This window comes from Sinocyclocheilus rhinocerous, unplaced genomic scaffold (genome assembly GCF_001515625.1).
Source record: "Sinocyclocheilus rhinocerous isolate Xijiao unplaced genomic scaffold, SAMN03320098_v1.1 scaffold374, whole genome shotgun sequence".
Taxonomy (NCBI): Eukaryota; Metazoa; Chordata; class Actinopteri; order Cypriniformes; family Cyprinidae; genus Sinocyclocheilus; species Sinocyclocheilus rhinocerous.
In genome coordinates, this window is record NW_015628519.1 from 633,020 (window position 1) to 660,186 (window position 27,167).

General features: G+C 37.9%; 1 protein-coding gene across 2 annotated transcripts in view; it reads left to right on the forward strand.

The window, feature by feature from the left end:
- The window catches only part of lhx5 (LIM homeobox 5), a 97,672-nt gene extending 71,687 nt beyond the window's left edge, over nt 1–25,985 (forward strand). The window contains exons 1-5 of one of the 2 annotated variants that reach the window (XM_016549498.1): nt 15,639–15,967; nt 18,115–18,338; nt 20,570–20,838; nt 23,817–23,982; nt 25,257–25,985. In XM_016549498.1, the coding sequence (XP_016404984.1) occupies nt 15,795–15,967; nt 18,115–18,338; nt 20,570–20,838; nt 23,817–23,982; nt 25,257–25,621 (1,197 nt within the window). In that variant the 5' untranslated portion in view covers nt 15,639–15,794 and the 3' untranslated portion in view covers nt 25,622–25,985. Of the gene's footprint in view, nt 1–15,638; nt 15,968–18,114; nt 18,339–20,569; nt 20,839–23,816; nt 23,983–25,256 lie in introns of those variants that run through there. The other variant, XM_016549499.1, reaches the window with a different exon arrangement.
- Nucleotides 25,986–27,167: the final 1,182 nt, after the last annotated feature.

Consider the following 27,167-nt stretch of genomic DNA (forward strand, 5'->3'; position numbering starts at 1 on the left):
TATATATATATATATACACAGTATATATCATCAGCTGGTTAGTAATTGCTATTCTGGTATATTGTCTATTGATTTGCTTGAATTAGACACAGTCCCATCATTATCATCTCCTGGATGTGAACTTATCACTGCCACTCTCTCTGTCTCACTCACATTGCACAATTACAAATATGTGCACAGGCACACCTACACACCCATAACCTATATTATCTTTAATTTTTCTAATTGTACAGGATAGGGACTTTATTGCGGCTGCCAGCGTGCTTGTGTGACTGCAGTAAATGACGCGCCCAAACAGCTCTTGGTAGTAATTACCTAAATGGGCTCATTCAAAAGCTCTTCATTGTAGAATCAGTTAATTAATTAGCTGTTTCACTGACAGGATAATGGTGAAAGCATGCTAAATAGATTAATCTGGAACTTGATTTATTGTTGAAAGCCACCCCCCCCTTTTTCTGTTTATCTCTCTTGCTCAATCGTTCACTTTCTCTTGCTGACTCCCTTGTCTCGAACACCCACACAGGCAAAAAGGCTCAGTGAACAATCCAGACGTGAATGTCCACTGCATGTGAAATTTGGTCATGTACAGTGTACTTCAAATATTATTTCCTCCCATAGCTTGGTCTGTCCACTTGGTAACTGATATCTCCAGAACCAATCAAAAACAGCTTTGTCGGACTGCAAATTACATTGTGGTCAGCATATTCGTATTGACGATGTGAGTTTGAATCAGGCTTGCAACATTTTTTTAATCCCTTTTCCCTTCTATCGACTCTCCTCTGTATAAAACATGAAAAAGTAAGTAGTTTTGATGCTCTTAGTACTATCCTTACCACAACAGTGTAAAAAGTAATCCTAGAAATCATGCTGAGATCTTTAATACACTCAGCAAGTCTTAGTTGTATATGTTTTAATTGTAGTTTCTTCATTAGTTTCAAATCTCCAGTTCACAATTTTTGCTTGCTGTTTGTTGTTTTATTATTTTTTGGGTCATTTAAGACCGCTTCTGGCGTAGTATTATGGATTTTATGTGAGCAAATAATGTTTATAATTATTTACACACATATGATGCTCTCGGTAATGACAAACAGATATGACTTCGCTGGTATCTGTCACAATGTAAGTAATTATGTTTTAATGCACCATGAAATTCTGGTTGCTATACAGTAGGATCCAAAAGTCTGAGACCAGTAGTAAAATTGCTTCTTTTTTGCATACTAGCATAACAATTGAAGTTGATGGAAAAAAAAAAAATGTGAATTTCAGAATGTTTAGTATTTTGGTTTGTCTTCTTAATTTAATGACAGCATGCATGAACTCCACTCCTCAAGTTTGTGTAAAACCTGATGATTAATTAACAATTATTAAGAACATCTAACCATGATCAGTGTCACCAATTTACTTCATTGTAGTGATGTAGAAATACCTCTAGAGTTCATTGCACAGTTGATTTTTCAAAATCATAAAGCTTCCACATTTACATTAGATCCTGAACCCCAGATTTTCAGTGTTGTCTGAAATCCATTAATAAATAGGGAAATGGATACATTACCAAATCTACCCTAATCAATGCCACATGTGGTGTCATTCCAACATTATTCGAGCAGTTTCGGAATATAGAATGCTCACTAATAAAAATTCTAATCATATTTAAAGAAACTTTGATTGGCGAACATGATGTCATAGAAGCCAAATACCTTCAAAGCTGTTGGAGGCAAAGAAAGAGAGAGCGATAGAGAGAGAGAGAGAGTGGGTGGGGGGAGCTCGAGAGAAATAGAGTTTGAGAGAGAGAAAGAGAGTTGGAAAATCTCTTGATTAATCAACAAAGAGAGAGGGAGCTCTCCTACCGAAGCCAATCAAAGTGAGAGCGGCTCAGGGTTTAGCGTGCCGTGCCAAATCCTCTTGTTGCTCCTGCGGGGTCCGGAGAGCAGGGAGGGGTGTCTCCTTTTGTCTGCACAAAGCCAACCTAACGTGCTTTCACAGCAACAAGGGATGGGAGGGCTGTTTTGGGGGGCCTCGAAAACAGCCAACAAGAGGTGTGAATGAGATGCCATTCTCCTCCGCAGGCTTTTACACTAATTCCTGTCCGTCGGTCCACTCTCTCTTTTCTTCCCCACGTCTGCGCCGCAACAAAACAACAAACAGAGAGAAGCAGAGAAAACAAGGGATCCTGAGGGCTTAGTGAGCTTGTAATCCTTTAGCACTTCTGACCTGGTGTCAACGTGTAAGTCCCTGACCTCCCCATTCAGGGCCTATGATGTATGTCTATAGTCTATCACCCGCCCTCCCTAAAACTCGGCCTCTTCAACACCGTGCTCCTTTAAGAAGCTCTGGCCAGGAATCCAGGCTTTGAAACACCTCATGGGCACTGAAAGGGGTTTGAAAGCAGCCTAAGTAGGAGAGGTTTAATCGTGTTTCTTTTCTCCCACCATTTAATTCATGTTTAGAGGCCATCTCGTTAACACGATCTTCCCTCGCTTTACTTTTTTTTTTTTTGGTGGGAGACCACCCCTCCTTCCCGCTCCCCTCCGTTGTGGTCGACTTCAAAGACCTCCGCCGTATGAAGGAGAAAATCATTTCTTTCGCACGTCTCTCCGTCTTCTCTTTTTTTGCGGGTGGCTTTCTTTGGCCTCCTAAGCAGATGAGGAGAAATCATCTCACTTTCTCCGAGCACTTTGCATTTGAAAAACGAATAATTAGCCGAATGGGGGGTTGGGTACACGTTGGGTGGGGGGGTGATTATAGTTGAATGGAGAGTTTGGACCCCCATGCTAGCACCGCTCTTACCCCTAGTCAAAACTACCTGCTCTTGGATGTGGATTCCTGGAATATTTGATCAGAGATGACTGTTCTGGCTATAGAGTAACGAGTGAAGTACGTCCTTCTGCTGGTATGCATTTGTCACGGTTGAAACAGTTCGGCCAAAAATTTTAATTTTGTCATTTATTCACTCTCATTCCATTTTTGGTGAATTGGTGGCAAATTCATACATCATTTGTAAGGAAACATATGATTTTCAGAAAAACGTAAGCATGAAGCTCCACCCGTATTGTACGAATTCATAAGAAGTCGCCACTTATTCTGCAAAACTTTATAATTACGAATTGCTATAGGAGTGTGTTGATTTTTTTTTAGTGAATGAAATTACTGACAAAAAATGTCTTTTTATTTTTGTCAACAATAATTAAGACAAGATGAGCTTCATGACGGTAATTATTCGTATTCTTGATTAAAGTATGACAACGAACAAAATACCATAAGATATTAACAAAGCACTAACAATGTTCTTTGAGGAAAAAAGATTTTCACATGATTTCACATGAAGATCTTCACATCTTTGGTAAATGTTGATACGTGTTTAATATATAAAATATTTGAATATTTGTATTAATTTTGCACTTTCTTGTTAACTTTTTATTAACTGTAATTTGACGTTTTTTATTTAAGAGTAAAATATGACGAGGAAAAATAACAATGTACATGTATAATGTTACAACTGATGCATGTTTAAATTACTTTTAAATTACTATAAAACATTTTTTTTTTTTTTTTGCTCATTCTTGTCAACTAAAATGCTATTTTTATCAGTGGCAATTTGATGTTTTTTATTTAAACATACTGTTGATTAAAATATGACGAGGAAAAAAATAACATTGTAAGATATTAACAATGTACATGTATAATGTTACAAATTATACATGTTTAAATTACTATAAAATGTTTGGTTTTTTTTTTTCAATTTTGCACTTTCTTGTCAACTAAAATTATATGTCAACTAAAATTAGAAACTCTGCATTATATTTGATTTCAAAAGCAAAAATATTATTCTACTTCTAACTATTTGTATGGCTTCAGAAGACTTGAAATATAGTGCACAAGTTGTATGGACCACTTATATAATTCTTTAGAGCTTAACAGCCTTGATCACTTTGATCATTTTAGGGAAAAGAAAATGTAACCACATACTTGTTTGTAAAAACATGAGGGTAAGTAAATAATGACTACATTTTAATTTTTTTTGTGAGCTATACCACACAGAGATGTACGATGGCATAACTGTTGCGTCTGGTCAAAGGGGCTGGTCAATTCATTCAGATTGTCCTCCTTTTATAGAGAATGACTAATAAATGTTAGTAAAGGCCGGTTTGATAATGTTCGGTGTGGTGATTGAAGCAGGTGTTTTCTAAGAGAAGCACAATACTGAAACTGACAGACACGGAATGAGTGTCAGAGGTTTATGGTGAACATCGGTTGTCTTGGCCCCCCTGGTCCCCACGCACCGAAAGAGGGCTGTGTAAGCTAGAGATATGCAGAGCAGTGTGTGTGTGTGTGTGTGTGTGTGAGCGTGCCTCCCTCCGCTGGGTCCTCAGGCAGAGATGGACTTGATAACAGGCTTCAGCATTATCACAGCAGAGCAGGCGATTAAACACACTCACCCTCTCTCTCACACACACACAAGCTCACCTTGCCTTGTTCATGCACACATACTCACACTACTCACATGCACGACACACATGTATGCATATACAAAATAAATTTAAAAAAACAGTGGTACTTTGGATGTATTCACAAAGAGATTTATGCATGCATACTTACACATACAGGATTTTTTTCTCCAAAATATTTGTCATTCACCTTTAAATCATCATTCAACAAGCAGAGTGGAAGTCTTACCAAAATACAGCGCGTTTTTTTTCTTCCCAGATAAAGCATCCCATGCTCCTCTTGAGGTTGTGTTATTGACCTTTGGGTCACATACTAACAGTCATAACATGATATATACAGAAAATATAACGTATCTTTTCTTTATGATGGTGTCTGACAAGAAAATGCTGTAATATATATAATTACATACATTATACATAAAACACCAATGATGCAACATTTTGTTTAAATGTGTGTTTATATATGTATTTTCTAGTGTAAATTTTTTTTGACTCATAAAATCAGATAATGAAGTAAAACATGAGCTAAGATCTTCCACTATTCTGTCGCTTGTGGATTTACACAACTTGTTGATATAGTCTGTGTGATCTTGGACTGTGTTGATTCTGTCTAATTTGGCCTTGATTAGCACTTGGAGCGGAGTGTTTTTGACAGCTCACTAATGTTGATTCAGTCTGAGGCCCATTAACATGTGCTGTTGATTTGATTTCTCTGCTGTTGGTTTTTCAGTGCTGAGCTGCTGTCAGCCATCTCCGCCGGTCTGTTAGCCGTTCACATCAGGATCTGTTCCACCGAGGGACTGCTGTTTGTACACTTCCAAAGATATTGATCCTCTGCAGAAGGGAAATCATTAGCACTAGCATGGGCTAGCACTGGGGCGCGCTAGGTAAATAGCTTTTTCAGGTCTGAAGAATCCAGTCCCGTCAAGGAAATGAATTGCTGCTGTATTTGTGAGCGTTCGCTGGAGGTGATCTCCAGCTAGGCAGCTTCACGGCAGGCTGATCGACGGGGTGTCAGAGTAGCTTCACGCTGCGCTCTGGTGTGCTCACAGCATAGACACAGTGCTGTGATTATAGTGCACTGTAGTATTTGGTGTGTGAATGTCTTCAACCATGGGCCTTGTGGACCTTTACAAAAAAAAAAAATCTTAAAACACACACTCTGTTCACTCTCACACTAATTGTATTCGTCCACCACCCAACAATGCATGGGGGAAAAAGCGTCACAGGAGAATTTAGTTTTTTGTGTGTATATGCTCTTTTTTAAAGTACGTCTTGAAGATATAACATTCTACAAATGAAAAACACATTTTAGACTCCTTTTTCTTGCTTAGGCAAATTTCATAGCAAGGAATTAAAGGTATCGTATTACACACAATTAAATTATATTTTCACTCTTTTTGCATAATTTTAACAAAATTGCAGGTTGATTGCAAATTGCACACAATGATAATTAACAATAAGTATTTTTTCCACACGTTACATGCGTCATATTTCATCTCCAGTGTGCAGTAGCACTTTATTTTGATGGTGCCCTTTAGACATTTACAATAAGTAATTGTGCAACTACATGTCATTAGCAGTCATTAGAATATTAGTCGACTGTCTGCTAAATATTTGCTAACACTTTATTTTGATGGTCACCCAACAGACATTCTACTGATTATAAGTAATTTTGCAAGTACATGTCAACTTGTGCTACTAACAGTCTACTATTACTCTACTAATACTCTAGAGTTACTTGACATGTAGTTGCAAAGGTACTTTTAGTCAACTGAATTTTTAAAGAGACTCAAAATAAAGCTTGCTCATTACAAACACTACAACGTCTCCTTTTTTATAACATTTTTTTTTTTATCTGCAAAATTGTTGGTTGTGACAGAAATGCCAATTGAAGAAACAGATAAAACATTTTCACATGATACATTTTTACACATTTTATGAACCAATTTCGTGGTTTATTTTCAAATGTAAATATTGAAGATCTGAATTTGAGACAAGGGTAAACAATCAAATCTATTCATAAAATGCCATTTAAAAATTAGAAGAAATGAAAATGATTGTGTGAATTGTATCCAAAAAAAAAAGGGTTGGGACATGAAGGTGCCATAATTGAAGAAACACCCGTTTTTAAATATGTTTTTAAAGCAGATTTTTCTTGAAATTTCTCATGCTTTTTCAGCCAAAAATATTATTTTTTTCACCTCATCTTTAGTATCAAAACCAAAGAACCATCAAGCAGAAATGTGACAAACCAACATCTTGCTTTCTTCTAGTTTTAATTCACCCAAGGAGTAGTGTGCAAACTGTGTAGTATATTTCTAGATTGTTCTAAATAACCAAATAAGTCTTCTTCATTTACGGATGATGCTTTTTGGTGTGATATTATACCTAAAAAAGGATCAATAGATTAATTGAAGTTGTCAGATTAGCTCCCTCTTTATGTCATGAGTTTGCCATTTAAAGGGAAGTGCCAGTGGGGGGTTGGCATTAACCAGACACCTAAAGGGCACGTTATTAATCACCATCCTGTGTAGGTGGGCACATGGACCAACCACCAAATCCACATGTAACGTAGCAGAGAACCTCTGCACAAATAGCATACCAAGCCATAATCAAAATCAGTGACTTTTTTCGCTACTCACTTATTTTTGTGTCACTGCACTGTTGAGTAATGAGTAATTGTGAGATAAAGTCTTGAAGCAGACCTAGAATTACCCCTGAATGATTTAGAACAGATGCAAAAGTGCCTGGCTCACCAGTTCTTGGTTGAAAAACAAACATCTCTATTGATTGATGAAATATTTCCCTGAGAATGGTCCAGTCTCACAGGTGACATCCAGCTACAGATTTGTTATGAATAATGTGCTTTATATGAAAAATAAATTTTACATTTCATCGCATTTTACAGACAATACAGAGCTTGGCACAGTAGTGCCAGGAATTTGTATTTATTTATTTATTTATTTTCAAAACCCAAGGCCAGATTTTAGTCTGTGACCGTGTCAAAGGTGATTTAAAATGTTTTTTTATTATTAAAAATGTGCCTGAAAAATGAGGAATGAATCCCGTCGGCGATGACGTTACTGTCCTTGTGAACTGACCTGAGGGCATATGGTGAGAAATAAAGCAGGTGGCTTATTTTTTATATGACTATGCGTAATACCAAAGACTATAAAATGACTGAACTTGAGCTCTCATTTTCCTTACCTTCCATACGCCCAGAGTTTTCAAGGATTCGCATTAACAAAAAGTACAGATATTTGCACACAAATGCACTCAAACATTTCAAACATGCACTAAGAAAGATCCCCCCTCACACTCACACACACTTTCTGAGATATATACGCACATTTCTGAATGGATTGAGAAGGACACGCACAGACAGCCTTGCGGGCAGCATATGAATATTTAACAGTAGCTTCTCTCCGAGCGTGGAGCCTGCCAGTCATTGTCAAATAGGACTTAATCTTTTCAATTTCTGGGTGCAAATATTCACACTGGCTGCTGTTTGTCTGTCCCATTAATGAGCCTCTCCCCCATAATCCTCGGCTGCTAATTCAAGTGGCTGCTGGGGCGGCCAGCCAGGGGAGAGCAGGGCACAACCGCACATACAGAGCTCAGATTATTGCTCCCCTCACAAGCTCTTTCTTCCTCCCTCTCTGTATCTGACTCACTGTCGTCCTTTTCACACAAACATTTCTTTCCCTCCTTTCTGAGAGTTTCTCTCTCGCTCTTGTTTTCTTGCTCATTTCCATCCTTCGTTCCTTCCATCAATCTGCTGTCGTTCCCCATGCCCTTCATTTTGTCCTCTTATCTATCCTCATTCTCTTTCCTTCTCTCCAAGATTTGCCTGCTTTTCATAATTTATGATTTATATATCAATTTTGACTTGTTTTTGCAACAGCCCTGTACTGTAAATAATGAATGTTAGATCAAGTAAATGATGTGGAAGAATAACCAGAGATATACTTGATTATTTATAATTTTTTCAATTAAAAAGTTCTAAAAACTTACAACTTTTAGGAATGTAATGTAGCATTTCCATTAGAATATATAGTCAATTATATATATATACATACATGTATGTATGTATATATATATATATATATATACACACACACATATACACACACACATATATATATATATATATATATATATATATATATATGTGTGTGTGTGTGTATATACCTGTATATGTGTGTGTGTGTGTTTGTGGTATATACGCTGTGATTGTCTCTCTATATATAGAGAGATTTATAATAAATATATAACAGTTTTATAATAAAAACCATAAGATGACGCACGTAATACTGAATCATTTAAAATAGCGATCTGTGGGGCGGCAAACTTCAGGGGGTCCACCAATTGTAGTTTGCTTTCCAATCAATTTTGTGAAAAAAAGTGTTAGTTAAAAATATAATATTCAACCAACTTCAACCAAACCCAAGAAGCTGAAGTTCAGCTTAGTAGCTCATTGTTCCTCGCACATAATTTTAATTGCTTTTAATTTTAACTCGTGTCTCACAGAACAGATCTTAGAAGGTGTCATTTTCTTCTTGTCGTTATTTTTGATTTGCAGTTGTTGTTGATTTTTCCCATCATCTCACTCCTCTTATTCCCTCTCTGTATGTCATCCTGCCATCCTCTTCCTCTGTCTCTCACCCTACTCCTCTCCATCATGCTAAGCAGTCAGAGCCATTTAACTAAATGCACCTTCAGTCAGTCCATTAGTGTGTTATGGGGGTGGGTTGAGACTCTGGCCGTGGTGTCTGACCCCCCCAACCTGCTCTGATTAATGGAGTATATGAGGGCAGAGGCAGAGTGCCCCCCTCCTCTCCACTCATTACCTCATTAAGATGGACCAAAGGCTGCAGGTAGTCTCTCTCATCATGCCTCAGTGACAGGGTCTATACGCTATACACACACAAACACACACATCCTGCAGGCATGCAATTCATATACTTTTATAAACACACACACACTGTAAAGCATAGTGCCAGTTGTAAGAAAGCAATCATATTCATTGATTTCGATAACACTACTGTTCAAGCATTTGATATCGGTAAGATTTTTTATAGAAATACTTTAATTCAGCAAGGATGCATTAATTTGATCAAAAGTGACATTAAAGACATTCATAATCATAGATTTTTTTAAATAAGTGCTTCTTTTAAACTTTCCATTCATCAGAATTCTGAAAAAAAATGTATCATGGTTTCCATAAAAACTTTAAGCAGCACAGCTATATTCAACATTTATAAGAAATGTTTCTTGAAATAAGCATATTAGAATGATTTCTGAAGGAAACTGGCATAACAGCTGCTGAAAACACAAGATTAAATCACATTTTAAAATATATTCCAATACATTCAAAGAAAACATTTTAAAACTGTAATACGTTTTCACAATATTACTGTTTTTACTGCATTTTTGATCAAATACAAAGCAAAACCTGTTTCAATTTCTCAGACATTCTGCTAAACTTCTTATCATTGCAGAGAAAAAATTAAGTATATGGCTTTCATATGACATGAAGATGACTACATGATAACAGAATTTTCATATTTGGGTGAACTATTTCTGTTAAATACATGTCTTGCATTGTAAGTCTGGCTTATAATAACAAATTAATGTGTTTGCATACTTTATGATGCTTACATTACAAAGTCATTAAATTAATCATTATTAATGTGCATTCTTAAGCTGAAACATTTAGATGAACTTTAGCTTCTTAAATTTAGCATTGTTTTCATTATTTATATAGAATTGGTGGATCCTCTGTGATAAGACATTTCCCTCACTTTAAACCATCAACCATGGTCATAACAACTGACAGCTCAGTTGCGTTTCTGACCAGCTGGTTTCCACCAAAACTGTCTGGTGACTGTTAATAAGTTTCTTGGCGTTTCAGTGGCTGTGAGAGTGTTGGAAGTGTGAATGTCTGTGTGTATTTATACTCATCAGGTCAGGGGTCTCGCATTGGTGTTCTGAGGGTAGTTTGGGTGTTAATGGAGAGAGCTTTGATTAGAACAGATAAGTGAGATGGACAGGACTGTCGATAAAAGGCCCTGTGAGAATGCAAGTGTGTATGTGTGTGTGTCTGCACCTACTCCACTCAGACAGATCAGCTCTTCAGAAAAGTCTTACTCCACAGATACACAGCCTCATATGCATTCGCATGTTTTTCTATGTGAAAATTAGCACGCATGTGCATGCCTGTAAGAGCTGGCCCCACTTCACCACCCCACCCTGTGGTGTCCGGCTGTGTGACGGCTCCCCTGACAGGCAGCAGTAATGCCCTCTCTGATCTCTGTGAAATTGCCGGGCTGCTTTCAGCAGCTGAGGACTCGCTAGAGACAAACCGCCTTTTAATTCCCAGCGCCAGAGGTGAGAGAGAGGGAGGCCCCTGGGACAGCTACCAATCAACCATCCATCACACTGACCGACCCCCACAACCGCATCCTGGCTCGCAGCCCCCTCCAGGCCTACCCCAGCCATGCTGCCTCAGCCCTGGGGAGTCATGTACCCCTTTGGTGGATGGATACGGGAAGCGGAGGGATGGGGGGGGTTGCAAATCGAAATGCTTGAGATGCCTGTTCACCTCTTCTCCCTTCTCCTACCTTTCAAGTCTAATGGCACTTTGGGCCGAAAGTCTGTCTGTCTGCCTGCCTGTGTGTGCGGTGGACTGGGTGGATTGTGGTGCGGCATAGAAAACATGCTGAGATGGCTTGGCCCCTCCAGGCTAGTTCTGGCAGTGAGAATGAAGGTCTGTGCAGGGGAAGTGGAGGTGTGCCACTCACTGCAATGTCTCCAGGGAGACGTGTTTTGAGTGGAGCTCATTTCAAAGTGTGTACGTTCGTGTTTAGAACAGATAAGTGAGATGGACAGGACTGTCGATAAAAGGCCCTGTGAGAATGCAAGTGTGTATGTGTGTGTGTCTGCACCTACTCCACTCAGACAGATCAGCTCTTCAGAAAAGTCTTACTCCACAGATACACAGCCTCATATGCATTCGCATGTTTTTCTATGTGAAAATTAGCACGCATGTGCATGCCTGTAAGAGCTGGCCCCACTTCACCACCCCACCCTGTGGTGTCCGGCTGTGTGACGGCTCCCCTGACAGGATTTATGCCTTTCCTTCTGTGTATCTTCTGCTTTGCATAAGTTTTAATACTTTTAATATTATTTTAGTATTTAATATTTAATTTTGTTATTAAGAATATTAATATTTAAAATAATATCATTTAGAACATTCAGTGTATTTTCAGAATGAAAAAAAAAACGTTTTGGAATATACGCTCTTAAAAATTAAGGTTCCAGTGTCAGAAGAACGGTTTTGGTCCCCAAAGTACCAGCTTTCAGTGCACAGTTCTTAATAAAAGAACCACTTTTTCTTAGCGTGAAGAACATTTTATTAATCTGAAGAATGTTCTATGGATGTTTAAAGTTCTTCATGGAACCACTGATGCCAATAAAGAACTTTTATTTTTAAGAGTATCTAGCATGTATAAAATACATTCTGAGAAATATGTGTTTATTTTCTTTCTCTTTTGTGTGTGTTTTCATTCATGCTAATGGTTTGTGTGTATATGTGGAAATGTCCACTAAATAAAGCGTGCGCAAATTAGGCCCTCTAAACACTTCTGTCTGTAAATTACACAAAGAACACTGAGGCGTTTTATCTACTATGCATGTATTCATGTCCTACTTATGCAAAACTCGAGAGATCACACTTGTATGATATCTTTGATAGACACCCAAAGCCTTTGAGACCGATATAATAAGGACATTTGCCTTTAAATGAATCACATATGTTCTGCTCTTTCAGTTTATAGAGCTTTGCAAAGCTTGTTGCATTTAACTAAGTGTAGATGCATTAAATATTTCATTTGTTCTTTCTTCTTTTATACATAATGTTATATGCCAATGTGCATTGCCAGCAAAATTTGTAGATTTGATGCTGATCATCAAAATACTGATCATTTAAGGTAATTTTGTTGACTGAATTGAACAGTAATAAAACAGGCTTTTTGTGTCCAGTTTTCTGACTCCGCCTCTAATGAGTTAGGTGAATGTAAAGTTGAACATGATTAAGAAAATGAGACCGAAGTAAATACAAGAATCACTATCCACTCATTGAATAATCCATAACAACTATTTTTCTTTAACTTGGGGTCTGGTGTTGAATGATTAAGGTCTAAGTGTATCTTAAAGAGAATTAAATGAATGGCTTACCAGATGTTTAGGAGAGTGGCTAATATGTTAATATGTAATAATGTTTGATAAGTACAGTCAACTTGTGTTCATATATGCCATAATAAGTCGGTGGGGGGAGTCGTAGTAAAAGAACATAGTGTTTTTGTAAATGTACACATTAACTTTCACAGCGTTTCCAAACGTTGCAGTTATTCTCAGAACGCGTTGATGCAAACCAACAGAAGCCCCATTCCCAGAGGTAACTATAGAAACAGTGCGCCATTTATACTCTTTTCCTTACGATCGGTTTTAGGCGGTACATCAATTCCTTTAATTAAAAATTCACATATATGGTAAATAGGCCTAGGCTATTTAAAAAAAAAAAAGACGTGCACATTGCGCTTTGAAAATTAGCCTACATTTAATTAAGCAAAAATTGATTTGAATTAAGAAAAAAGCTTATAAAATATCGAAGTTTGTTTATAATATCCATCCCTCCTGGAAGTCATTGTATAATTCACACACTGAGTTAGAGCCCTGCGCGGGACTGTTTTCTTAAACCCGCACCCGCCCGCTCCCGCTGAATGTATGACCAGGCCGCTGTTTTCAGCACCCTGGACAGTTCCTGTATCTGCACAGGTGCCTCTGCGCGTTCCACTAGCGTTTGTTTGCATTGCAGACCTAGGGCCCTTTCTCTAGAGAGCTTCATAGCACTGTAGCCTATTGATTAGACATAGAAGAATAGGCTCTCAATAACAGTTTCTAGTCCCAAATGTTAGCTTTCCCATGCATCAAATGATAACACGTTGGTTCGTATATGATGCAAGTGGGAAGGTTCTGTGTCATTTAAAAGCAGAGTTGTTCACATAGTTTTGGGTGCATATGTGTGTACGCACAAGCTGTGAGCTGATTCGCTATTTAACCAAAAAGACTCGACAAGGTTAGGCCAGCCTGTTAATGGCTCTTCTGTCAGGGCGATTGTAAACAGATGGCACCTTTAATTTTAGCATTTAGCCATTTACAAATATGCAAATGACTGGAAGTAGCCCAGGCGTGCATTTCACTTATATTTGCTTATTCGCGGAGGGTAACGTCAGGGGGGAAACTGAGGATGTCTTAAATGGGGAATCAACAAAACAATACTTAGTGAGAAAATAAATAGCGTGCATCGCGAAGGGATTAGAAATGTAAGCGAAGCCAAACTCGCTGCCGTTGTTGCCTGCCAAGAACAGCGGGGGTCCCGAAACTCACCCTTGGTTCTCCTTTTTTCCAGCATGCAGCCCACCGGCATCCCCTGACTCCAGATATTACCAAACGCTATTTAGTCACTGCTTAAACCCTGCATGTTGTAAAAGGATTATTACTTTCAGGAGATTATAGATATATAGATTTATTAGACCCATTTCTAAAAAGTTTACAATAATAATAATTATTATTATTTTGTTCTGTTGTTTTAAATAGTCCCAGACATATATTTTATTTAACAATAGACAGAGCATTGGTTATGGTGTTTGCGTTCGCGTTCTAATCCGATACACTAACACAACTGTAAACTGCGTGCTATTGTTTACATGGAGAGAGGGAAGCAGGTAGACAGACCACGGGTGACCTGATCCGGATTTATTCCAGTGAACAGACATGCCTGTGGCTTTCAGTACCCGTGAAAACACAGCTCTCTGACAATGGGCCGCAATGATATTACCGCACAATATGTAAAGCTAATGCATAAGGAAATGTGGGCAAACATATCAATGGCTAATAAAAAAAATCGTACGCTGATATTTGAGTTGTTTTACTTTTAACTGATAAATTAAATTATATATTGGGAATTCCGTGTGGACATACACGCAGCAGAATAGCTACCTGTACAAAATTTAAAGGTTTAAATTTTAACAATATATGATAGCCTATTCAAGTAATTTCCGCTAAATGATAAAAAGCTGCTAAAGTTTGTGAATACGGTCTCTAATTCACTCGAATAAATTGGAGTGTATGTAATGTTTGCATCTCCTCAACTAACAAAATGATTACCTGGGTAAATATTTAAAATTCCTTCGATTTGAGGCTACTTTGTCAAACCGCTGGGCGATCCGGTACTCTCTATTGATGCGAGCCAGTATCTTAATCCAGTGCATTTCCCTGTAAATAGCTTTATGCATGAGAAAAGAACGGGATCCCCCACCGCGCGCACAGATCACTCCTTCAGAATTAAGACGCAGCGATGGCTATTTGGATTTTCTACACTTATTTCTTTAGACATAATGCAAAAGACGTGCAAACTTAACTTCTATAAATGTGTCTCTATTTATCGACCATTCTAACAATTAATTACCTTGTGGTTGCCACTAGATTTAAGTCTCAAATGCTGCATTAATCACACAGAAATAAATGGAGTCATTATAGTCTCAATAAAAATCATCTCAAAAGTCTATGAAGAATCGAACAGCATCTTCCAGTCCTAATGTGCTGTCCAGGATCCAAGTCTGGTGATGCCCAAAACGCAAGCCTTCTAACTAAATACACATTTTCTGATTTTACTGGTCGAGTCCAAATTCGGTAAGAACAAAAAAATAAATAAATAGCACGTCGAAGAAATAATTAGCTTTACCACCCTCAGCCTTTATAGACGTTTTACCAAACCCAAGGTAGAACTTTGGAAGCAATCTGAGAGTACCAATATTTAAACCCGTTGCCATGGCAACTTGTCCGCTATTGGCCACCGCGGCGTAAGTACAAGGAAAACGTCATCAAATCTGAATGCGGATGCGAGAGGCTCCCGCGAACTGGAACAGAGTGATGCAAAAAGTGTCGGTGAGGTGAGTGGACACACGCAGGTGGATCAAGAGCACACAACCAAACCAGGAGGAAAACTTGGAGAAGCCTTTTTGTTAGCGGACTCTGCAACGAATAGATTTATTTTCTGATTCCGTGGATTTCTGGATGCCGACATGTATAATGCATAACAATCACGTCCGTAGTGTTTACCTCTAGGCGTGGTGGAGACTCGTTCTCAAGACGGAACATTTGCTCTGCTGTTGCCTCCCTCTCCAAGAAGCCAAGACGTTGTTCCGCACCGATTCGTGTGGCCCCAATCCGAGGCGCGGTGCCCGTTTGGGAAGGTCGGCTCTCGGTCCCCTCCAGGGCGGAATGATGGTTCACTGCGCGGGGTGCGAGAGGCCCATTCTCGATCGGTTCCTCTTGAACGTTCTCGACCGCGCATGGCACGCCAAGTGTGTCCAGTGCTGCGAGTGTAACTGCAACCTGACCGAAAAATGTTTCTCCAGGGATGGAAAGCTCTATTGCAAAATGGACTTTTTCAGGTAAGAAGCTGCTTGCGTTTGGGCTGCCTCACCTCGTCAAACTTCTGGACTAATCCGCATTTGAAGAATGTGTCATGTAGGATTTACCTACCCTTGTTTTCCTCTTATGTGGATGAGGCTCATTTTGTGGATTAACCTGCCTAAAATGTGTAATGTACTGTTAAACCTTTGATCCTCCGTCGTTCATTAATAGCTTTTGATTGATGAGCCATTCATTGCTTATTGTATTCACACGCTTTCGGCGTGAGGATTCCTCTTGAAGACCTTTGTGCACATGATTGTGGGAAAAAATATCTGTTAGTAAAGTAATTGTTTTTTAATGCCCGAAAACACGCTATTATTTTGCTCATTATTATTATGCATTTGAATCCTGCATTGTAGGCCATATATTGGATAACTATTATAACGATTGAACAAAACCGACTGCTGTGTTTTTTCACATTTATCCAGAAATATAAACGAACATTCCAGCGAAAAGGATTTCTTTTTAACACACAGGAAATATATAATTTAAATCCAGTTAACCTCTAAACTGATAGCTAAAACAGCCAATATAATTTAAATGTGTTGTTAATAATTCAGAAACGATTTAATAAAATGAGCGTTTAAAAATAACTTTATTAGTCTCTGTGAAATATTCTAAACATTCCTAAACAAAAATTTATTTCTTTAAATAAAAAAAATACATCAATAAAATATGCACTAAATTCCTAAAAGATTAGAACCCAAACAAGACAGTTTCTAAACACCTGTGTTGCGTACCTGTTATGGTATTGTTGTAGTCTCAGAACAGGCCGCTTATTTTCTTATATTAGTGCTTAAAATCGCTGTCAGGTTTTCTTCTAGTTTACATTTCTCTGAGCTATTTAATGTCATCCAGTGTTTAAGCTTTCATATGTGCCATTGTTATCCCAAACGGCCTTGACCATTACGTTCTATGGGGCCCATCCAGCTCTGCGCTTGAATGTGGAGCCATTAGTGAGGCGAAACAGTAATCACCCGTAATGCGTCCATTTGTTGTGTAAGTAGTGTTATGGCCTTTCACTGGGAGAGATGCATTTGAAAAGCGCGAGAGCGACTCGATACCATAACAAATGGGGGAAGATTTAGTACATTAGTGTTAAAATAAACCCGAGGGGAGAAACAGAAGGGAGCAGTGCGCTTGACGTGCCTCACAACCAAGACCGGCCTGTATACCTGGTCTTTCTCGTCTCATTGTCATTGAAATATGAATTGAACAAACTACACGAACTGTATTATTTCCCCCTCTACTTCGAGGAAAAAACTGTAGGCGCAGATTAATAAATCAGAAAAAGAACAACATCCTGCAATTGTCGGATTATCTCTCAATTCATAGAGGATGAATGGATAAATGTAAGAAAATCAGGTTTTGTATTTGTAGATGTGTATATAAATACAAAAATGTAGTTCCATTTTTATTTTAACGACAACTCACACTCATTCTAAGATATTAATATTACAGGTGAACTGACTTGCGTTTGTGTTTAACACCTAAAATTAGGTTTTGGTATCTTGGCTAATCCCACAATATCACTGACTTTTTCTTGAGCCTACTGCCAAATTCCTTCAGAATTATGGCATGGTTTATTAAAATGCTAATGCCCGTTATAAATATTAAAGATATTTTTTCCATATAAATGATTTAAATTTTTGAAAAATTATAGCCTACATTATTATCTCATAATAATATACTTTTCAAATCACTGTCAGCTGACACAGTGAGTGAAAATCGTGTGCGTGCTCCACCAGTATTGCAGTAATTTTAGTGACATAATTAATATGATAATATTCAAGATATACAGAATGGACAATTTACTTATTGCATGCACATATATACACGTAGGATATACAAGTACTTGGAATGGAAAATAAATTGCAGAATGCTTTTTGGTATTCAGTATGGTCCTTTACAGTCGCCGGTTGAGTGTCTGTAAAATAAACAATTATTGGCACAGTATGTAGTAGCTACTGGAGTGCAATAACATCAATGTCCATGACGTAACCTTTGTGTTGACAGGCTTAACATGCTGCGGTATTGTTTTTTATTTTATTTTATTTTGTTATATATATATATATATATATATATAAAATATTGTTCTGCATTTCATCTCTGTGTCCCTCTACAGGCGTTTTGGTACGAAATGCGCGGGCTGCTTGCAGGGCATTTCGCCCAGCGACCTCGTGAGAAGAGCGCGCAGCAAGGTGTTCCATCTGAAATGTTTCACGTGCATGGTGTGCAACAAACAGCTGTCCACGGGCGAGGAGCTCTACGTCATCGACGAAAACAAATTTGTGTGTAAAGAGGACTACATGAGCGCGAGCGCTATCAAAGAGGTCAATTTAAATTCAGGTGAGCACGACGACTGGAGCTGTGCGTTTAAGGATTGCGTGCGTGTGTGTGTGTGTGTGTGTGTGTGACAGTGAGAGAGAGAAGGTTTCCATCTCTCTGAAAGAGTCCGACTCATTTGTGTGAATCATGGGTCAATGACTTGGCGCTCATTTTTTTTACATGAATCTATTAAGTTATTTCAAAATTACATTGAAACGGCAATTCATATAAAATTACTTGATTAACATGATTCCAGTTTCGAAATTAATTTAGATTTTTTTTGTGGTATAAAATATAAGTAAAACCGTCAAAAATCTCTGAAAAATAAAGTTTGGCTCAAGTAGTTTGTCATTTGTTTCTATTGTTGTTGATTTTTAAAAAGTAGTGAAGAAATTATTTTTAAAACATGATTAATAGTTATAGCCTATCGATGTCAATATGGAATAACCAGCATGCAGGAAGCCATTTTGTTGTCATGTGATATGAAATCTATAAAATAGAGAGAACACCTTTAGACCCTCATAACTGTGTCAAGGTCATTACATTAATTTTGATCTTTTAAATTAAATGCTTAAAACTCGAAATTCATAAAGAAGGAAAACATATTTGAAAATAACGATTAGGCTAAGTGTCCAAGAACAATATTTTAGGCTAGACATTTTTCATTGAAGGTTACACCATATGACATTATTCATTAAGTAAAATATTTTATATTTTTGTACAAAACTGTAGGCCTATATGTTTTTTTTTTTAAACTAACACGAATACAGACGATTATATTTTTTAAAAACTTGGCACGTTTTAAACTAGACATTAAGATGTCATAAAATGAATCTAGCCTATTCCTCTTATTAACATTCAGGAAAGCGCATTCGTTTTTCATTTAAATTAATCAATACACATTTTCTTAAAACGGGTTAATTTGGTGTGTTTGTTTGTCGTCTACTCATTATACAGTATTGTCTCACGTGCTCTGCGTATCTTTCTAAGATGTAAATGCACATTAACAGAGCCTGTGTGTTGTATTCAAATGTAAAATCCATTCAAAGAAAACGACTAGCCCGATTCAGAGGTGTGTTGGTTCACCATTTACTTGTGTCCCCGTGTGACTGTGATGCTCACGAGTGTTCAGAATCACGGATAGGCTGTTTGTTTCCCAACACAAGATGACATCATTATCGCCTCCACTTGTGGGTCAGTGCTAGTCCAATTAATTTAACAGCGACTGAGTGCTTCGTCCAGTCGCTTTAAAAGGGACGTACAACACTCAGATTCATTAATGCTGCAAATGGTCTTTTGAAATTTGTGGCGTGCTATTTTTTTATTATTTTTTTTTAAGAGTAATCTTGATTTGAATGACTTGTATAAATGCATATTTGTAAGAAAAAATAAATAAATAAAATAGCATATCCAGCCAAGGCCACTATAAGGATAAATCTCACCGGTTTTTAATCGATCATGCAAAAATAGTGTTACATTTGAGCAAAATTTTATTAAATTAAATTTTTTAAAGAACAACTTATTTTAGAATTCTAGTATAAAAGTAAATGCAGGCCTTTTTTAAATGATGATAGTCCATGTACGTGAATATGATTCAGACAATCCATTTTTTATATTGCAAGCTGAGGACTCTTTTGGTTTAGTGTTGTCCACCTATGGAGAAGTGTCCATAACTCATTCTCCTCAGCCCATGCGTTCTTGTCAGATAAACGTCTGTAGTCGTCTCCGCGCTTTTCAGACAATGACAAGCTGTTATCAAGCACAGCAGCCTGTCCCAAGAGACAACCAGACTTAATTCCTCCATATTTTGCAGAAGTGATTCATGTTTAGACCCCTGTTTTTTTTTCTTTCTTTGTTTCTTTCCTTTTTTGTTTTTTTTTGGTCCGTCATATTAAAGCAAGAAGGCCCCAATATCTGATGATCTTGCGTGAAACCCTCAATCAGTTTCAGCGTAATTGTGCGTGCTTCAAACTTTTACACACAAATAATGTAATTTTACAGGCCTATCAAATTAAATTAGTTTAGAACTGTGTAAATGAGCGTATAGGCCTATATTTATTTATTTAGCGCCCATTAATATATTCACAAAACACATTATAAGAAAGATGTGACAATGCACATTTTTATTATTACTTAGAGCTTATATTGTTAGGCCTATCTCAAGAGGATGGTGATCGTATATTACAGTGAACACCAAAAATATTTTGCAATGAGTCTAATATGTTCCTCGTTGGTCCTTCATCATACTTCAGTGTCATCATGTACGGACCGGAGTTTATCGCCTGATCCGATCCAGGACGACACGAAGGAGACGGACAATTCCACATCCTCAGATAAGGACACTAACAACAACGAGAACGAGGAGCAAAACTCGTGCACGAAGCGGCGGGGCCCGCGCACCACCATCAAGGCCAAACAGCTCGAGACTCTGAAAGCCGCGTTCGTGGCGACGCCGAAGCCCACGCGACACATCCGCGAGCAGCTCGCGCAGGAGACAGGCCTCAACATGCGAGTCATACAGGTAAGAACACATTTGGATGTATTAACTTATTTAGGCCATTTTATATCTACATTTCTTTCAGATTTTAAACATTCTATCAGATAATGCAAGCATTCACCTCAAACGAAATTAAATAGGCGAATATGTTTAGGATATAGCTACGTGCTTTTGTTTGTTTTTTTGTCATTTATTTATTTAACACAGTTACAGAGTACAACCACTACTGTCATAGAGATCAGTCACGTGTTTATTAGAGTAACATTTCTATGCTGATAGGCTATTTCGCCAAAGTTTTAATTAATCAGTTGTAGCCTATTGTACAAAAGCTTGGTTTGACAAGATTGACATTTGAAGATCATGCCCTACTCACAAACCTTACAAAAGGTTGAAAAAAAAAAGGAGACACATTTAAATTGTTCAGGAAGTTCATCTAAAGGAATTGTACACCAGTTAATAATAGTAGGCCTATAATATAACAGGTAATGAGCAAGTTTATATATATACATATATATATACATACATACTTGGTTTGTCATATTTGTAGTGGTGTAATGTTCTGGTACATATAGATTATGACAAAATACAAATATCGTTTGGAATTTTCACAGTTGTAAAGCAGTTAAAGTTGTTAATGGCTTTTTATCAGGTAGTAGGCCCTGATCAAAAAAAAAGCAAGATAATGTCAGCTTAGCTACATGATAGGCTTGTCAGTTCCTGCTGAGAAAATATGAATGTGAAAGACAATCTGTTCTGACAGCAATTACAGCCAAAGGTTTCCACTAAATTTAAGAACGTTCTGTTTTTAAAATGCTCAAATAATTGAAGAGGTGAAATTTACTTGAAAAGGTGTTGGCTGACAAACACAACCATGCTGTAAAATGCAGATAAAGGTCAACACCATTAGTGAGAACGAGAGTTTTCCACCAGTTATCAGTGAAGCATAAAAGTATTTAGTCCTGAAGCATTTAGTAATTTTGATATATTATCAAAATATTAATTACAAGGATAACTTGAATATAAATCTAAAGAAACGATCAAATTCAGCAAAAATACAGCATCTTAACACAGATTTATCATCAGGTTCATATGAAGTCCATATAAAAGTAAAAAAGCAAAAGGATCTTGGTTCTTGATCTCTTATGACTAAAGTTATCCTGGGTTATATCTGTGAACTCAAGCACACAGCTCATCTTCCCGTGTCACTGTCATCATTAAGAAATCGCAACCCTCTCTGAATCCCAGCAAGGCTCAGTGCTTTGTTTCTGAGCCAAAATGGAGACGTCCTTTGCCACACGTCCCTGTTCATTTGTTATGTGTTAAATGTGGATTGCGCTCTGCGCGGGGAGCCCTCCGGAGCCATGCCGGTTCAGCAGCATGTGTGTGTAATCCCTAAGCAACGCTCACTCAGGAGGAGGCAAAACATTTCCATTAAAAATGTACCAAACAGTTAGCCGATTGTTCTCAATAAGCAGGTGTTGCCTTTGCTGAGCATGGAGAGGAATGCTTAAGTGGTTTTAGGTAGAGAACATGTTTTGTCTCTCTAATATAGTCTCTCTCACTCTCTTTTTCTCTTTCGTACATGGCAGGATTGTGCCTCCAGAGCAGACTTACTGTTGTTAGCATATATTATGCAGTGGCAATGCAGATTCAGGCATGAATGTGTTACATTGTACCATCATGCATAACAATGTCACCTTATGTCAGACATTTTCACATCATCCTCTGCTCTTTGTTCCTGCGCAAGCAGTTTATATGACAACAGTGTGAAAAACAGCCCTCGCGGTGTTTGTTGAAGCACACGGCTGTGATTCTTTTGACTAAAAGGTTATATTTGAGTTCCACCAGCACAGTGGTATGTCAAATTGCCTTGGTCTTACTAAAAGATTGAAACAATGTTCAACAGTGATGAGTCTGATATTGCATCTGTCACACACTGTTATATCAGGTCTATTTGTAACGAGCTGGCGGTGCCGTGATCAAACGATACTTGTCAGCACCGCAGTGTCTCAGAAATTATGTGCATGCGTGCACTAAGATGAGGGACTGGTGAAATCATCACAGCATATTAATTTTCGCAGGAATATAAATCTTGAGAATCTATTGCATTGTAGTTCGGTAGTCTGACAAAACTTATTTAACAAGCTGGGCAGGATCAGTTATTATGTGTTAGTTTCTTTCATTAATAGGTTGAGCTGCAATATAAACATGAAACAAGTGAACATTTGTTCATGTATGTATGCATACACACACATAAACCTATAGTGGGTGTAATTTTGATGGTCATAATGAGGCTAACTTGGGTAAATATTTCATACTGCTCCATTCATCCTCTTGGTATTTAGTTAATCTGGTCACATTATTATATATATAATGACAATTCAAAGCTTAGAAAGTACTGTGACAATGTTTCGATGAACATTGACCAGTAACATTTGCTGTTAATTTCCCTCATTAAGTTGCTTATGTGTTTCTTCAAGCAGATGTGCTGCTAATACCATTAAATCAACAGGAGTGTTGCTAGTAAATCACTAAGAGTATTATTTTCCTCCTGCAATGGATGAAAAAAAAATCAACCCTTAAGGAAAAAATAAATGAAATAAGGAAAATCACCTTCATTTCATTCCAAACCTCTATAAGATTTGAAGATATTTAGAAAAAAATGTTTTCGTCTATTCACAGGGTCAAAGTTGTTTGGACCCCATTTACTTTCATTGTATGGACAAAAACTTTTTCTCAAAATATCTTCTTTTGTGAAGAAACAAAGTCTCTTTAACCAACATAAGACGAGTCATGATGAAAGTAAAGTAAGTTTAGTTGTTTTATGTGGTGTTATTACTTACACCACTCATCTAAACCATCAGGTCACCTTGGACAAGTGTAGAAAATGACCCATTTTCTAATTAGAAAGTAATTTGAAATGTATAAACGTGAGGTGCATCTCATCTCACTTACCTCTGTGTTGTAATTACATGGTATATAATTGTGGCTTTGCCTTGTAGGTGTGGTTTCAAAATCGGCGGTCTAAAGAACGCAGAATGAAGCAGATCAGCGCTCTCGGTGCTCGACGACACACTTTCTTCAGGGGACCACGCAGAATGAGGTCACTCGGAGGAAGACTAGAGGACCCTGACATAATGGGCCCTGGAGGATACAGCTACTATGGAGGTAGATAAACACAAAGAATGTTCTTTTTGTCAAAACACACATTTACACACAATAACATGAGCTGTCTCTCTCACACACATAGCCTGTATCTTCAAGGCTTTCCTCTTACCTTGAAAGCACAAAGACTCTTACAAGCAGCTTCTCTTTGGTATTAAGATGCTAACACAGATTTAACACAGAATCCAAAAACTACGAATATGTCATCAGAGCATAAAACAAGAAATAGAAGACAGGCATCCACTGGAGTTCATTGGAGAACTCTGCAGAGAAATCTGATTAACAAGACCATGAAAGCAATAAATTGTGTGCGTTACCTGTTGTGCAACATTCCAGCTTGGTCACTGTGATTGGATTTGCACATGCACACTCCTGGTATGTGACATACTAACAGGTGTTTGGCAGAGATGCGAGCTGTGTTTTAATTTCTGTAATGAGTGAACATAGCAATACAATCAGAATACAGACACCAACCATCCTACAGTTAATCGAAAAAGTGCATATTTCAAATCCCTCAAAAAGCATACATTTCCAGCTTTGAGAACATGGAAACCGATAGACATACTGATCTCCAGAGGTCTGACGTTGATGATTCGACTATCTATCACTCAGCGAGCAAGTGGCGTTTCTTTATAGTAAAATGTCTTTTGATGATTGATTAGCACATTCAAAAGTATCATAACTGCAGGAAAAAAAAATTATGGAATTGGGGAGGAATGTTAATGACTTTCTGTAGCACTAATTATATAGGCCAATCGCAAAGGTATGATGGAACGAGAGGACGGACATGGGAGTAAAAATGAAGACACATGCCTCTGCACTCTCCTACGATTTCCACATTTATTTATATCCTCTTTCCTCACCTTCCATTAGAGTATTTTCATTCATTAGCACTGTCTTTGTTACATTCTCGTAATACATTTTTTTGGTCGTAGCCAAACTATTCTGACACATTGTCTTGGAGAATGAGGAAAAACATGAAATTGGGAATCAAATAAAAGTATTACTCATTGTGAGGTAATTAAATGTCATGTACACTGATTTTTCAAAATGGTAAACAAAACAGATTGGAGTATGTTTCACAAGAATATACTCTCAGTTTTTCTATTTCTAAAATCTAACATTTAATTCAAGGTGTCAGTTTGTTTTAATTCTTTGTGAAATTGGCTTGCAATCTAACTGCTTCTACACCATTTTTTGAGTGTACTTAACCTAACAAGCACTTTTTCTTTTAAATGTCAGAAGCATTACTGATTGCTCTCTATTTTTCTCCTCAGAATACCAAGGTGACTACTACGGGCCAGTGGTCAACTACGATTTCTTCCCTCACGTACCCCCTTCCTCACAGGCGCAGTCTCCAGCCGAGTCCCCTTACCTCCTCAGCTCGGGTTCAGGAGCCCTGGAGGGCGGCCCGGTCTCCGCTCACCACCCCTCAGACGACCAAAGGTTCACGGACATGATCTCCCACGCAGATACCCCCAGTCCCGAGCCAGGCATGACCGGACCTCTCCATCCCAATCCACAAGGGGAGGGTGGCTTCACAGGGGGTCCGAGTCCACCCTTCCCCCTGGCCAACAACACCAGTTACAGCGGCCCCCTGTCCCATCCTGGTCAAGAGATGGGGGAGAACACTGTTTGGTAGGACAGAGAGATGGGAAAGACTCTGAACTATGGACACAAGAGGGAATTCCACCCTAACTGGTCTGCCTTAGTGCTATAGGTTACTGAGGGAGGGTTTATCGGCTGGTCATGGACCAGAACAAACCAATATTTGGAGCTGAAAGGTGGAAAGACATACGTTTCTACGGTCAAAGGATGTGTATTGTCAGTGGTCATCTTGACCAATCACATTGGTTTGATTCCGTTGATATGGTTTCCTGAGTTCAGTATTACGATTGCGACAATAGCGCAGATGTTCGTCCATGGGGTTTTCTACTGCTTTGACTTACTGATTAGTAAAAGCTTTCAAACTGCATTTGATGGTCAGAAGCGAGCTAGTACTTAAAGGTAACACCATTTTCATCCTTTCGTTGGCTTTAGTTTCTTCCTTTTCTGAGATACTGAGGCTCAATTTGTTCAAATTAAAAAAACTGTCTTAAAACTGGTCCATTTGTAACATATTTGGTTCATTCATTAACTGCTGAATTGGTTCATTAAACATTTCGATGAACACTCGGTATACCTGTGTTCTGATGAATCTACGCCTGCCAAAACACACTTTGTGCTAATCAAATATCTGATACGTAATTTGACTTTTAGGTTCACTGAATCAAAAATTATAACATGTTTCAGAGGGAAAAGGTTATTTTTAGTTGAAGTAGAACTGTTACCCCTACTATGGTCAAATTGACCCAAGAGTTTCAATTTACAATCCAACAACTAACCTTAAATAACCAACAAGCTAATTGCATTTTCTAATTTTAGTATACAAGATATCAAGTTCTACACAGAAATGTTGATGTTAAGTTGCTGTAAATCACTGTTAAAGCTACCAGGATTAAAATGACCCTCACACAGCAAGGAAGGGTTAACTAAACATTAGGTTGACTATGAGACCTAAATGATTTTGGGTTTGAAAACACCTTGGGACAATAAGGCTTAGCATTGAGTACGTCCTGAAGCTGGATATACATATATACTTTTGGTTGTTTCAGTAAGTAGTTTTTCAGTAATAGTTTAACAATTCAAATGTTTATATTAATTAAAGTTCCATGACATCACATTCACCATTAGCTTTTGTGACCTCACACAAGAGGAAGTCGCCACTTCAGAAGAGGAAAAAATCAGTAACAATGAATGATTTTATGTTTTATCTCTTCAGTATTCACATTTAAAAACAAACATATGCACCTGCAACACATGGAGACATCTGCCTTACCCAAATCACCTCCCATCCCCCATCTTATACATAGAGGCTTTTGCCCACACAGTGATCTGTCATTGAGAAGCTCGCAGAAACGCCTGACGAGCCTGTGCGTTGTTCAACTTCATTTAACCTTCGCTTTAGTACCTTGCTTTGAAAAAAATGTTTTAATGGAAATGATTTTCAAAAGAACATTGAAGCCATAATGAAGAATCTCCTTTAACAGCTGAGGTCTCTCTTCTCAATGGGGGGAAAACAAAAGGACGGGACAGGCAACATCTGTGACTTACCACTGCACCCTGAACAGCCTCCAGACTGAAAGCAA